This window comes from Cyclopterus lumpus, chromosome 6 (genome assembly GCF_009769545.1).
Source record: "Cyclopterus lumpus isolate fCycLum1 chromosome 6, fCycLum1.pri, whole genome shotgun sequence".
Taxonomy (NCBI): Eukaryota; Metazoa; Chordata; class Actinopteri; order Perciformes; family Cyclopteridae; genus Cyclopterus; species Cyclopterus lumpus.
In genome coordinates, this window is record NC_046971.1 from 15253262 (window position 1) to 15266202 (window position 12941).

A 12941-nucleotide genomic window follows, 5' to 3' on the forward strand; every position below is an offset into this window, starting at 1 on the left:
TGGAAAGTGCTGCGGGTGAGAGGGAGGCCTGGGTCGGCCTGCTGAACCTGCTGCCACCGCGACCCGACCCCGGATAAGAGCTGATAATGGATGGATGGATGGATAGATTCTAGTAATAATTACATATTCTGTCTGATAAAAGCAATATTTATTTACTTTGCATTGTAATCAGCAATTTGTTGTGAAGTTGTAATGCACTGGCAGCTTCTTCATTAAATGAAATGTAACCAACAAAAATAAATATTAATCAGTTCATACAGACAGTGGGTCTGTATAATACTAGTTTATACCTGTGGATTTGTATAAAATTAGCAAAAAAGAATAGATCTAGAAAAAAAAACTGTCACTGAGAACTTATTTAACACCATGCAGATTTAGCAAAAGTAAAATGGATTAGAAAACAATCATCGGAGTTTACTGTTTACGACCATACCCTCTGGACAAAGACCGTCATAATGTTAGATGAAAAACACACAGCAAACCAACAAGCCCTGAATTCAGAAGGTTTGCGGCTAACTGATAATTACACAACCGGACGACTCGCCAAGTTACCATTCAATTTTCAAACAAATTTTAAGCGAACTTTTGAAGTGTCACAGAAAGAGAACAGCTAATCAAGCGTTTCCATGAACTGGTTTGGAGCAAATAAACTCAGCTACAGCGTAGTTTAGTCAGAAGTTGGCTCCACAGGCTACCCAAAGCTATAATCTGCCAGTAAACAGAGTTTTAAGAACCGGGAACCAAACAAGTCTCTTTGGCCATCTAACCCACCTACAAGAGAAAAAAGGAGAATGATATACAGTAATTTGTTTTAATTGGGCACGCTTTAATTGTTCCATCATGTCAGCTACTATTGCCATGTTTTGTGATGTCTATATATAAAAATAAGTATTAACACGCTATAGGAATATCCGAGAAGGCGCCAACAGTGGAAACAGCTAATCAGTAATTTGAGTTGAAAGTTAATTATGTCCAAATGTCACCACATTGACTCTTTTCTGACAAAAAAGGTAGAAACCACCTCATGCAAGTGTAAAACTTGAGACTTAGAGTTTCCGATCAGCTTTTCTAATGTGATAATTCAAGATGTGCATAAACATATGTGAATGGAAACGTAATGTGAGCTGCAAGTTAAATCTGTCCACAGGGACACTGATCTCTAAATATACTGTACATCAATCCTTTGGTCCATACTGGACAAAGGGCCCCATGATTTTAAAACAATTACTAGGTTTGCTGTAAACAGTTTTCAATGATTTCACGTTTAAATGTGTGTGAATAGTGTGCTCTTCAATCATCTAGAAATACAGAGTGGACAGAATCAGCATGTAGCAGAAACAATGTAATGTAAAAAAAAGAAGAAAAAGAAACAATAAACCACAAGTGAAGGAATGACTTTCAGACCGAGTGACACTTAACAGTCCATTACAACAGTGCTTTCAGTGAGATGCCTACAATCCAGCAAAGAATTATATTATTACCTCATTTTTTATTTTTTTTACCTTAGGGAGGGGAAGATGCCTGGAGGCCTCCTGTGCATCATGATGCCACTTCCACTTCAGGGAATGTCTCACTGCTGCAACAGGGCCTCTAATGCGTCCTGGGACATGATGAGCTGTGTCCCAGTTCAGAGCTGGATCACCAGAAGTCACATTTCTAGACTGAATACGTAATAACGGGCCGACATAATATACATTGCTTGAACTAGACCCAACTTAAACTTGCAGATGACTAGAAGTTACATGGATACATTTATCATCAATCTGATTCACTACTTGCCAGTTGTGCCACATTTTGTACACAAAAACTTTCAAATGTGAATTCAGGTATCACAAATCTTGTTACAGCTGACAGTAATAGACTCCTCAATTTAGGGCGACTTTAGGCATAGGAGTTAAAAAAGCGGATAGTAAATTCCCGCATTACTTTGGTTTTCAGGAAGAGTCGTCTAAGGTTGTCAGTCAAATAAACTCTTTAGTCTGATTGTAGAATCATGCATTTCTTGTCTTGCTTATTGACCCCACTCTGTTTAAATGTATCTATTATGCATCTATAGAAATATAGTGTATCCTGCTTGCCTTTTCGTGGTTGAAAACAGAACTTTCGCACCTAATTTATTTTTCTCCATTGTGGCAATCCACAAACAGAATTGAGAAGACAGAGAAGTGAAGAGACAGTCAGCGGGAGAGAAACGCACGCCGCACATGGCTGTTTTCCAGCTGTTTTTAGAGAATCGTTAGTAATAGTGCTATGTTCTGTTTTTTATGAACGCTACTCTGAGTCATTACCACATTTCCCATCACTACGACGGCTCCAGGCTCCTTAGAACGAATCGTGGACTATTCGGGGTCACCGACTATAGATCCACACATTGTACTGATATCTGCATGTTTAAGTTAATAGAGTATAATTTATTGGGAGGTATCGGTACAGCGTGTGGATCTTTTGACTGACGTATGCTATTTTTGCCCAGAAGCAGTAGACCGAGTCTGGACACCTTCCTTCAAAAGGTCCAAACCATGAAATAGGACACAGCTCCAGATGTGCTTGGGCCTAGTGGGCTTATCCTGGAAAATGTGGCCTACATGTGAAGTGCACTAGTCAGAGTCTGATCCTGAGTCCTCAGCTGGATCACAGAGAGTTTCTTCAAGAGGCGCTAACGTCCCGTCAGGCCTGACCCCCATTGGCCGGATCACGTTCTGCCTGTGGACTCAAAAAGAAAAACATCAGATATTCCTCCAAAAAACATCAGATGTGCTGGATGGAAAAAGGTTAGATAGGAAGGTAAAACACATCAATTATATTTCCAATGTAAACAAAACCCAATTTTGTTTAGGACCCTTTGTATCTTAACAGAGCTTTTACTTTTACATCTTTACTCTCTTACATCCAGAACTCAAGGACCCCCCCATTCCCCTTCAAGGACACTTGCCCAGGTCTGGCCATCCTGGCTGCCCTCCTCCTCTCCTCCTCCCTCTAGCAGATTAATTACAGGATCAGCACTCAAACTAATCTCCTCAAAGCCACAACTACCCCTTCATCCTAATCCAATTATACCTGTTCTGTGTGTCACCACTTCCTCTAAAATGATTTATCAGAGAATTATCTACCACAGATATAAAAAAGGACACATTTGCATTCATTTGTAAAGAAATTAAAAAATTAATGGCCATGTAATTCCCACTGATTCCTCCAATTCAATGTAACTTATCCTTGGAAAACTGCAGGTTAAGTTCTACATTTTGGAGGAGACTTGTGGTGGGATTAAAATCTGAAAATATTTCAGCATTTTAGAAAGAAATTCAAATAAAACCTGTGATAAAACCTGCTGAGTAGCCCCGCCAGTCCACAGCTTTATATCGCTGGTTAAAGTCAGCAGGTAAAATGAGGACTAACAAGACAACACAAACAAAAACATGCAACTATATCTCTCCCAATTAGCGCAAACATATTCCCTCCTCTCCTACTCAGCAGTGACAGAGGAGTGGCAGATGTGAGAGGGGTTGGGTTGGGTGCAGAATATGTGCTAATTGGAGGACCAGTTAAGCAGTTAGGGGAGCACATTCTTACAGGGCTCTGACTGATCTCCTTAGAGCCCGCACTGAGGAAGCACCTCTCCGTCACCATCAGGAAGAGAAGAAAGAAGTTGCAGCCTCGGAAAGGAATCTTCCTCTTCTAGGCAGACGTGCCTCATTACAGCTCAACCCTCTATTTGGCTTAACAATAACGAGATCAGCTTACTTATGTCTGCACATTTGTTCGCCCCGGTCTCTTCCTCTTCGCCCACGTTCCACTCAAATTGCTTTGTTGTTCGTTGTACCTCTGTCTCAGCCCACTCCCTATCTGGCCAATGACTGGCTCCTCAGAATGACAACAATAAAGTCAGGACACGCGTGTCATCAAAAACCTGAATGTGGCAGATAAAAGGAACCGGGACCGGCAACCCGACTTTGTGTCCCAATTAGGTGATAATTAACAGAGCGGTGGTAATGATGCTGCGGTGGCGTGCCGGCAGCTTCCATTTACTCCGTCTGAATGCTACGGCGTGCTCCAAGTCCCGGCCTAATTGAAGCTGCAGCTAACGGCAAGAGATTCTTCCTTTGATGAATCGGTTGGCAGGCAGCATGCTCACTGTTACCTTTGTACAGGCATTGTGCTCGACGAACGTGAGCCTCTGCTCAGTGAGGAAAGGTCAACACAAATACTGAAAGGCTCTTTGCAGAGGAAACAAAGAATAATATCAATAATTTGAGCAGGGGAAGTTGCTCAAACTAAAAAGAGTTAATGATCTTAGTCGAGCCATTGACAAATAATGAATTGTGTTTCTTGGGTAAAGACTTCTGTGGTGTCTTAAGTTGTAAATACCTTGTTGTTGTTGTTGTTAAGAATGTTCACGAAGGTTTTTAGATATTTATTGATTTCTATTTATTGATTCTATTGATCCGATTTTATTGACTATTCCGTTATACAGACGGCAAAACTCTAAAAAAAAAAGTGTCCAAATGAAATCAGTTTTTCATGTAACTCTAGACACAATTGCAGAACTTTAATTTCTTGACAAAACTAAACCCTTACAACATTTGTCATGAACTTCAGCTCTTATTTGAATATAAGATTAGGATACTGGTTGGAGGTTTAAGACGCTGACCATGTTATTAAAACATCCCCGATTCGAGTCCGAGCAGGGAACTTTGTTGCATTTCATCCCTCCTTTTATTCTCCTCATTTCCTGTCAACTCTCTACTGTCCACTATCAAAATAAAAACAAAAAGAAAATCCTTTCTAGTTTGTGTATTTACCTTGACAACTTGTCAAACATATTGACAAGTTTCTGGGCTTCGTACTCCTTCTGCTCTTCGGTCATCTCTTCGATGGGGTTCGGCATCGGCTCCTCCACATGACCGGTGATAGGATTAATGCTGGAACAAGCAGATGAGTAAGATTAAAAGTGCACAATCCGAGATTAGGAGCATTTTGATTGCCTCTCAACACGCGCGGCCGAAGACCTGTGCAGAGCACTCACAATGGTTTAGCAGATTTGTATTCCTCTGTATCGGAGTCTTCATCTTCGGAGTACTGAGTCTCTCCTCTCCCTCCTGCGAGAAGTCCTCGAGCCACCAGGAGTCCTGCTGCGTTTCCATATCCTGTGTACTTCAACAGGTTGTCCACTACAAGACACCACAAAAAACAAAGGTTGTGCAGTTACATATAAATGTTCATGTGTGATCATGAGCCGAGCTGTTCACTCCTTCATCATCAACTGGAAACATCATTCCTGCTCTCGCATTTTCTATTTTTTTTCCCCATCTGATGTGCTGAACTCCATGTTCCTCCCATGACCTGACCACTGCTCACCGCTTTCTTTGCAGAGGACAAAGAGAAACTCTGCAGCCGTCTGCTTCACACCCATGTCAACATGCGTCATGAGGCGAACCAGCTTGTTTCTGGTGGTGGTGCCGATCTCTGGCCTGACCTTTACTTCTTTCAGCGGGGGAAGAACCTGAAGGTGTAGACATTATAAAAAGTTCAGATTATTGGTTTTCTGTCACTTTAACCAACCAACCTCTGAAACATAGTAACTGGCTAATGAACACATTATTAAATAGCTATAACATAACACAAATCAGGTTAGGATCCCTGTGAACTTTCAGTGCTCTCCTCAAACACTTCAGGAGAGCAGATGCTGGCCATCCACATTAAAAGAGCAACTCAATAAGAAATGTCAGAAACTGTTTTATGATTATCTCTTTTAAATATGTCTGAAGCTACTGTACCTGAGCTTTGATACATCTGCGGATCTCCCTGTGGTGCCTGGATCCTTCAGTCAAAAGGCTGAGCACCGGAGTCAAACCTTCTTTGTAGTTGGAGCCCTGCTTGGAGTGACACAAACCACAAACACTTCACAAGCTGCAGATAGGTTTTAATCAGTGGAGCACTAATGGGTAACATAGAGAATAATGAAGTAAAGATAAGATGGGTGAATAAAAAAATGAATGACGTGCAGTAAAGCGTTGTGTCATGTTGTGCTATGCTACACTAGTTAGCCAAGCTAGCTAAGCCAAGAAGCCTCCCTGATTGCCACATTCTGGTCTACCAGGTCCAGCACTACTTTCACATGAATGCAAGATGTGACAAAAAATGTGTACCATGGCTGGCTGTATGTGAGTGTAGTTATGTTTTAAATGTATGCATCTTCTTAATTTATATGCAAGCTTGAAAAATGTCCTGAGTGTCAATTGTACATTTACTTAGTATCACTATATTGTAAAATATTTAAACATTATTGAATGTCATTTTCAGTGTTTACACAGCCAGCTCTCTCTATGTATTTGCTGCAGAGGATGAACTTTACCTTGTCCATCCTTTTCTCCATGAAGTCTATTAACATCTGGACTGCATCCATATTTTTCCCACCATATATCTCTAGTCCGCCCTGGACAGGCACGTCGATTAACACATCCAGGCAGGACACAGGCAGGTTATTCAGCAGGTTGATGGCATGGCTGGAAACACATTTTTTTTTTAAAATGCTAATTACGCGGATCTTTACAAAATATTTTAATTTCAACAGTTGAGTGATTAACAGTTACTGAGATGAGACTGCCAAAGGATCTGTGGGGTTGAAGAGGTCAACATTTATAAGTGAAGATGATGATTTAAAGATAAGAATATTTCGCTTGAGACGAGTTGTTCCAAAGTCAATAACCCCCAAGGCAAAGGACCAAATCACTTGTTTTTAATCTACATGTTGGAACAGCTGATGGGGAGCTGCTAGAGGACCTCAGGGTGCGATGTGGCTCACACGTGGTAAAAGTGGTTTTCAAGTAAAGATTAATTACATTTTACTTCCACCTGTGTCACACTGATAAATCTACACACATCTATATTGTGAGGAGAGCAATGTACAGGAAATAAAGTTGTATAATTGAAGTGTTCACCACTACCAAAATCCCCAGCTGTGTTTAGTAAGTAGAAATGTCTACCTTCATAAATTATAATAATGTGTGAGAAAACTTGCAACATCCAACTAGCAACAAATAATGAAAACGATTTCAGAGGACAGAGAACCTCTGGTGAATTTGAAAGGACAAAAACTGTTGTCTGTAATAGTAAAAAAACGTATATGGTGACTATTGCCAATGCCATAATATCCCAGCTCTTCCAATTCAATTCAATTCAATTCAGTTTATTTTGTACAGCCCAATATCACAAATTACGACTTTGCCTCAGAGGGCTTTACAATCTGTACACATATGACATCCCTGTCCCAGGACCTCACATCGGATCAGGAAAAACCCCCCCCCCCCCCCAAAAAAAAAAAAAAAAAAAAACCTTTCACAGGGAAAAAAGGGAAGAAACCTTCAGGAGAGCAACAGAGGAGGATCCCTCTCCCCGGATGGACAGAAGCAATAGATGTCATGTGTACAGAATGAACAGCATTACAGAGTTACATAAACACATTCAATGCGCATAACTCAGCATTGTGAGGAGAAAAAAGTGGTGTATAGCTCCGCCTTAAGAGAAGATCTCAGTAATATGAAACGTCTTCTTACTTGCTCAATGGATGCAGACTGATTTTAAAGTTGGTTTCTCAATTTTAGGGCTGCACCTAATGGTTATTTTTGTATTATTATTATTTCAATTATTGGGTTAATCTAATGACTAATTAATTTGTTTAACTCCGAAGTAATATAACAAGTAATTAACCCCAAATAAACATCAAAAACTTGTCTGGTCAATATTTTAATTGTATTCAATTATCTATTTTATTCAAACACCCAAATTTCAGAAGATAGTAAACGTATTTGTCCAATGACACAAGGTACCTTACCATAACAGCAGCAGTGCATAAACATTAACATAGGGCGACTCAGAAACGGTTCGAAAATCAAGTTTAAAAGACTTCTAACAGAAACACGTTCTGTGTGTTTATAATCCTAACGCATCAATGTCTGATGAAATGTATATTTAAACACCTCAAACCTACCTTAATGTGGTTTTGCTGTTTTCTCCAAAAATATAACTTTATCCATTCAAAGTCCACTTAAACTGGTTCTGTCACATATTCACATTCACACAAATAACAATAGTTAGGTTGATCAATAGGCCAAACACCCATGACCAGTTCAGCCAGTGACTTAACAGGTCAAGAGAAACATCAGTCTCTTTTACATGACACTGCTTAAATTTCCATCTATGAATTCTTGGCATTCCTGCATTACATTACCATGAGAAGAAGATACTGCTGCCGTATTACGACAGCTAGAGCATCTAGAAGTCTGTTTTTCCCACGACACCCCAGTCTGCTATCGGACCATGTGCTATCAGTCTTAATTTGCAGGGGCAGCTCTGTCACTCACAGTGCTTCCATGCAAATCACAGCAGAACATGGACAAAAGTTATTTTACTGACTGGTGGAAGCACTTTGTCAGTGTGTAGAAATGTTCTATGCAATTCAGTTTCACAGGTTGCAAAGTGCAGAGTGCCTTGAATCAAGGCTCATGGTGTAGCTTTTCTAAAAGAGTTAAAACATTGAGAGTGAAGGACAGACTTCAGACCTGTGTGCTTCCTCCGTTTTCTCCTCGGTCTCAGTCTTCAGCATCAACAGATGGCGCAAGATGGCAGCGATAAGTCGGAAATGGTGGTCATCCTCCTATTAAATCAAGGACGGACAAAAAAAAGTGAATTCCAATGAAGACCGTTCAATTGTTGAGGTAAAGAAAAAAGGCCTTTTTATATCGGTGGTGGTGTTGCAAATGGTCCGCAGTACAAATGTTGTGCAGTTTTGAAAACCTTATGTTTCTCAGTGCAACCTGAAAAGCAGTAGACTGTTTTCCTGCTTCGACATCATGGTAATAGTTAAAAATAGGAATGCATAAGTTAAAAGGTTGTAGAGTGAGACAAGTGTGTGTGTGTGTGTGTGTGTGTGTGTGTGTGTGTGTGTGTGTGCGTGTGTGCGTGTGTGTGCGTGTGTGTAGCTGCATGGTTGTGGGAGTGGCCTTGTTGTGAAGATATTAGCTTTGGTAATGTGTGTATAGCCTAGTTGATTGCCTCAACTTACATCCATGAAATCCTGTATGTCTACATTGAGTCTGTGTACGAGTTTGGATGGGGGCGCCCCCTTATTGCCACACTGGTCACATCCAGTCTGAGCAAAAAGAGGAGTGCTAAGAGATGGAGTGAGATCAACGCTTTAAGTCTAGATTTAAAAAGCAGAGGAGGAAGTTTGGATTTCTACAGAGGCAACGAGGAGAGCGGGGTCTAACTTGGGAACTAAGAACTAAATTTGGTGACATTAACACTTACACTTTTTCAGATGCAGCCCTTGCAGTCATATGTCCCCTTCAGTCAAAATTGCATGAAATGTTTGACAATAATTTTCAGAAGTCAGCCTTAGATACAAACTATTACATGATAACTACATCATGAATGAAAACAATCACAAGCAAATGTAATACTTGACACGTGGTTAAAAAAAAAGCATATGTACCAAATATCTTCCCATTTCATTCACAGGATAAGAGGATACAGATTTGGCATGTGCGTAGTAGCCTATGAAAGAGAGACATGTTGTCACAGTAGGAAAAGCTGTGAATAAAACACTACGCTATAGTTGAAAAGACCTGGAAGAATAAGTGGCAGCAATGATATGTACTGTTTGAATTATCTAAATGCTAAGGAAAGGTGCTGTAATGGTACCTTTCTTATCTTTCCTTTAGCATAGGGTACACTGGACCAACCTTTACGAAAGGAAAGGAGATAATGCCGCCCTTGCAGCAGCAACAACATGTAAAGCAATGCGCAATTCAGCCTTCAAAACATTTGCAGTTTAATTGAACACTATGGACATCTTTAAATAAAACATCCTTCTTAAAAGGTGTGACCAGTAAAAGGCCACACAGGTCACAGCTGATCACAAACTGCATGTGTCTTACAATGTAAATGTATGCGGTTGATTGATGTTGATAATCACGATACTATTTATATTATGTCACATTTACACTGAAATGGTTACGTAGTCATAATTTGGCTGTTGTGGGACAGTCTGATTGGTAATTGACCAATTGACTGAGCAAGAAACGTTTAAGATTCTCCCAATGCATACTTGCAAGATAACGAGAAAGAAAACAAACCCAACTGACTAACTTGCAACAGACTTGCTGCAGGATGTGGATGAACTGTACTGCCTTCAAGTTCTTTTGGGACACCAGTTACATAAAGTGGCACAAAGCCAAAACATAAGACAGATGTAAACTCCTTAACTGGTGTGTTAAGGTGTCTCCATCTTGATCTTTTTTAAATGATTGATTGCAGTGACTCAACAACAACTTTGCATGTGTATTCTGTTGCAATATGTTTTGCTGTGATAGAGATAGATATATATATATATATATATATATATATATATATATATATATATATATAACACATAATCTGAACACACTCACCTCACCACCAGTGTCAGACAGTGTGAGGTTGAACAAGGCTTTGAGCGCCTCCATTGCTCTCTCATTGTCCTCTGCAGGCATGGGCAGAGCCTGTGGATCTGGAGGAGCAGCTTCATAGGGACCAACCCAGCTCACATCCAGGGTGTGCTCCAGGACCTCCGTCAGTAGTCTCACAGCATGCCGTTCTCTCCTCAAAACCCCTCTCACATCAGGTCTTAGTGCAGACACCAAGAAGAGAAGGCGCAGTGTGAAGAGGCCCACTTCATGGTGCCATGTACGGGCTGTACACAGGGTGGCACAAAGCCCATGAACCAGCTGCACGTCTACACTAACCTGCTGAGCAGCAGGACTATTGTACACCACATTGCAAAGGCACTTCAAGGCCTCCACCACCACCCTCTCCTCCTCCTCTGACAGGTCGTCTTCTTGAGAGATGTTTTGGTTGTCATCGCCTTCCTCTCCAGCACTCAGCCTCGCCATCGCTCCCAAGATCAGCATGCCCTCCCTGGTGGCTACCGGCGCGAGGACACGCTTGTCTCTGGACAGGATGCGGAGCGTCTCCAGACATGTCTTCTGACAGCTAGGCTTCACCCGCCTCCCGAGAACTGACAACACACTCTGGCACAGCTTCTGAAAGGAAACAAGTATCGACAATAACGTAACCAGGGCCCCTGGTCGCATGATAACCGTCTGCTCAGATAACTCGTACTTACACTGCGCAGGGATTCTTCCTTCTGGTCAAAACTGAAGGTGTGACTGTTCTGAAACAGATAAGATGCTTATTGTGGACACCAAACAACTCAGCCTGACATGTCACAGCCCTCACTATCAACAAACCCCGGCCTCTTTGAAAATGATTTAATTAGTTCCCAAACACCTCCAAGGACAAGCTAAAGTGTGCTAATAGTGTTATTTAACGTGCAGTGACGTGCTTTGTGAGCAGCGAGCATTAGCTCGCATCATCAGCCCCAAACAACGTATCAATGCTTCGGTCATCTCGTTCGTAGGTTTGGTGGGACCCGTTTAACGACTCGACATTCGTTGGCACATGACAACATCGGAGCTCAGTCGGCTGCGAAGATGTTCAGCTAATTCAACGCTAGTTGTTTAGCTAGCTCGCTAGCTAACTGCCGTTAGCACGGCAGTTTGTTGTGGTTGACGTGAAAAACGAGCAGTGCCGCGATTTACCTCTCGAATATATTGCCGCAGAAACTTCTCGATGTCCTTCTCGTCGGCAGTTTCAAGCTGTGGCAACATAGTGTTCAAGTCCATGGTGGATATCGGAGGATAGAGGAGTTAGATTAATTGGGACGTGGCCAATGGGTGCAGCTCTCTAGCTATCTAGCTATCTAGCTATATAGCTAGCAGGCAGCAGGGTGTCAGTGAGGTCTGCTTCTGTCAACAAGGAAACTCCCTCACTGCCTCACTGGCTCTATCACTTCAGGGCTGCTCTTCGCTGACTGGGTTTACGGGAGATTGGAAATATACCGTTTTCTAATATATATTTATATATAAGCCTGTTGAGGGACTACATTTCAAATGTATATGTGTGAAACAATTTTAGGACAAAAACGCATGGTTGAATATTTAATATATTGTATTGAATGTATAAATATCAATTATGGCAACCATTTTGAAATGTATTTGAAAGGAAACATGCAGGGAAAACCTTTGACTTGTATGCAACATTTGGATATGAGATAGAAGTAATTGGACAAACTAACATAATAGTGACTATAATGATCATTTTTAATACTTGGAGGGAAATCCTTTGCAGTCAATGATTGCAAGTCTTCTACCCATAGTCATCATCACCAAATGGTGAGTTTCCTCCGATTCTTTGCCAGGCTTTTACGGCAGCCTCCTTCAGTTGCTGCTTGTTTGTGGGTCTTTCTGCCTTCACTTGTATATAAAGTAAACTAAAAGCATGCTCACTTGGGTTGAGATCAGGTGACTGACTTGGCCATTAAAGAATGTATGTATGTCAATGTATTTGCCTTGAGAAGCTCTTGGGCTGTTTTCACAGTATTTTTTTGGGTCATTATGCATCTGTACTGAGAAGCGCCGTCCAATCAGTTTTGCAGTATTTGGCTGAATGTGAACAGATAGTTTAGCCCTAAACTCATCCTGCTGTTTCTATCATCACATCATCAATGAACACCAGTGACCAGTTCCATTGGCAGCCTACAAGCCCCTCCCACAGCACTGCCTCCACCGTGTTAACCAGGTGATGTGGTTTTCTTCATATCAGGAGCCGTTCCTTTCCTTCAACTTCCAAAGAACCTTCATCCAAAACTCATCAGGCTCATTCAGATGTTTTCTGGATAAATCTAATCTGGCCTTCCTGTTCTTCAGTTTTACTAGTGTTTTGCACCTTTTTGTAAACCTTCTGTATTCAGATTCATGAAGGCATCTCTTGATTGTACACATGGAAGGGGTTTTCTTCACCAGGGAAATAATTCTGCTACGTCTACTATACATGTCTTCTGGACC

The 12941-nt window shown here is 41.2% G+C and overlaps 1 protein-coding gene across 2 annotated transcripts; it reads right to left on the minus strand.

The window, feature by feature from the left end:
- Window positions 1-131: 131 nt before the first annotated feature.
- On the minus strand, window positions 132-11865 carry ric8b (RIC8 guanine nucleotide exchange factor B). Of its 2 annotated transcripts, none has more exons than XM_034534545.1 (10): window positions 11637-11865; window positions 11162-11209; window positions 10449-11078; window positions 8559-8653; window positions 6353-6503; window positions 5775-5873; window positions 5356-5500; window positions 5024-5168; window positions 4800-4919; window positions 132-2703 (listed from the first exon to the last, which is right to left on the minus strand). In XM_034534545.1, exons 1-10 carry the CDS (start codon window positions 11718-11720, stop codon window positions 2598-2600), a joined length of 1623 nt encoding a protein of 540 aa, XP_034390436.1. In that variant the 5' UTR covers window positions 11721-11865; the 3' UTR covers window positions 132-2597. The 2 variants fall into 2 exon arrangements, with proteins under 2 accessions (XP_034390436.1, XP_034390437.1); XM_034534546.1 differs by having other exon boundaries at window positions 5775-5870; window positions 11637-11853.
- Between the last annotated feature and the right edge of the window lie 1076 nt (window positions 11866-12941).

Excerpts from the sequence above, each read along its gene's own strand:
- ric8b (XM_034534545.1), bottom strand. The coding sequence starts at position 11,720 with ATGGACTTGAACACTATGTTGCCACAGCTTGAAACTGCCGACGAGAAG. Across the intron at positions 11,079-11,161 it reads AGGAAGAATCCCTGCGCAGT|AAGCTGTGCCAGAGTGTGTT; the intron begins GTAAGTACGAGT and ends GTTTCCTTTCAG. Across the intron at positions 5,169-5,355 it reads TGTCCTCTGCAAAGAAAGCG|TGGACAACCTGTTGAAGTAC; the intron begins GTGAGCAGTGGT and ends GGTGTCTTGTAG.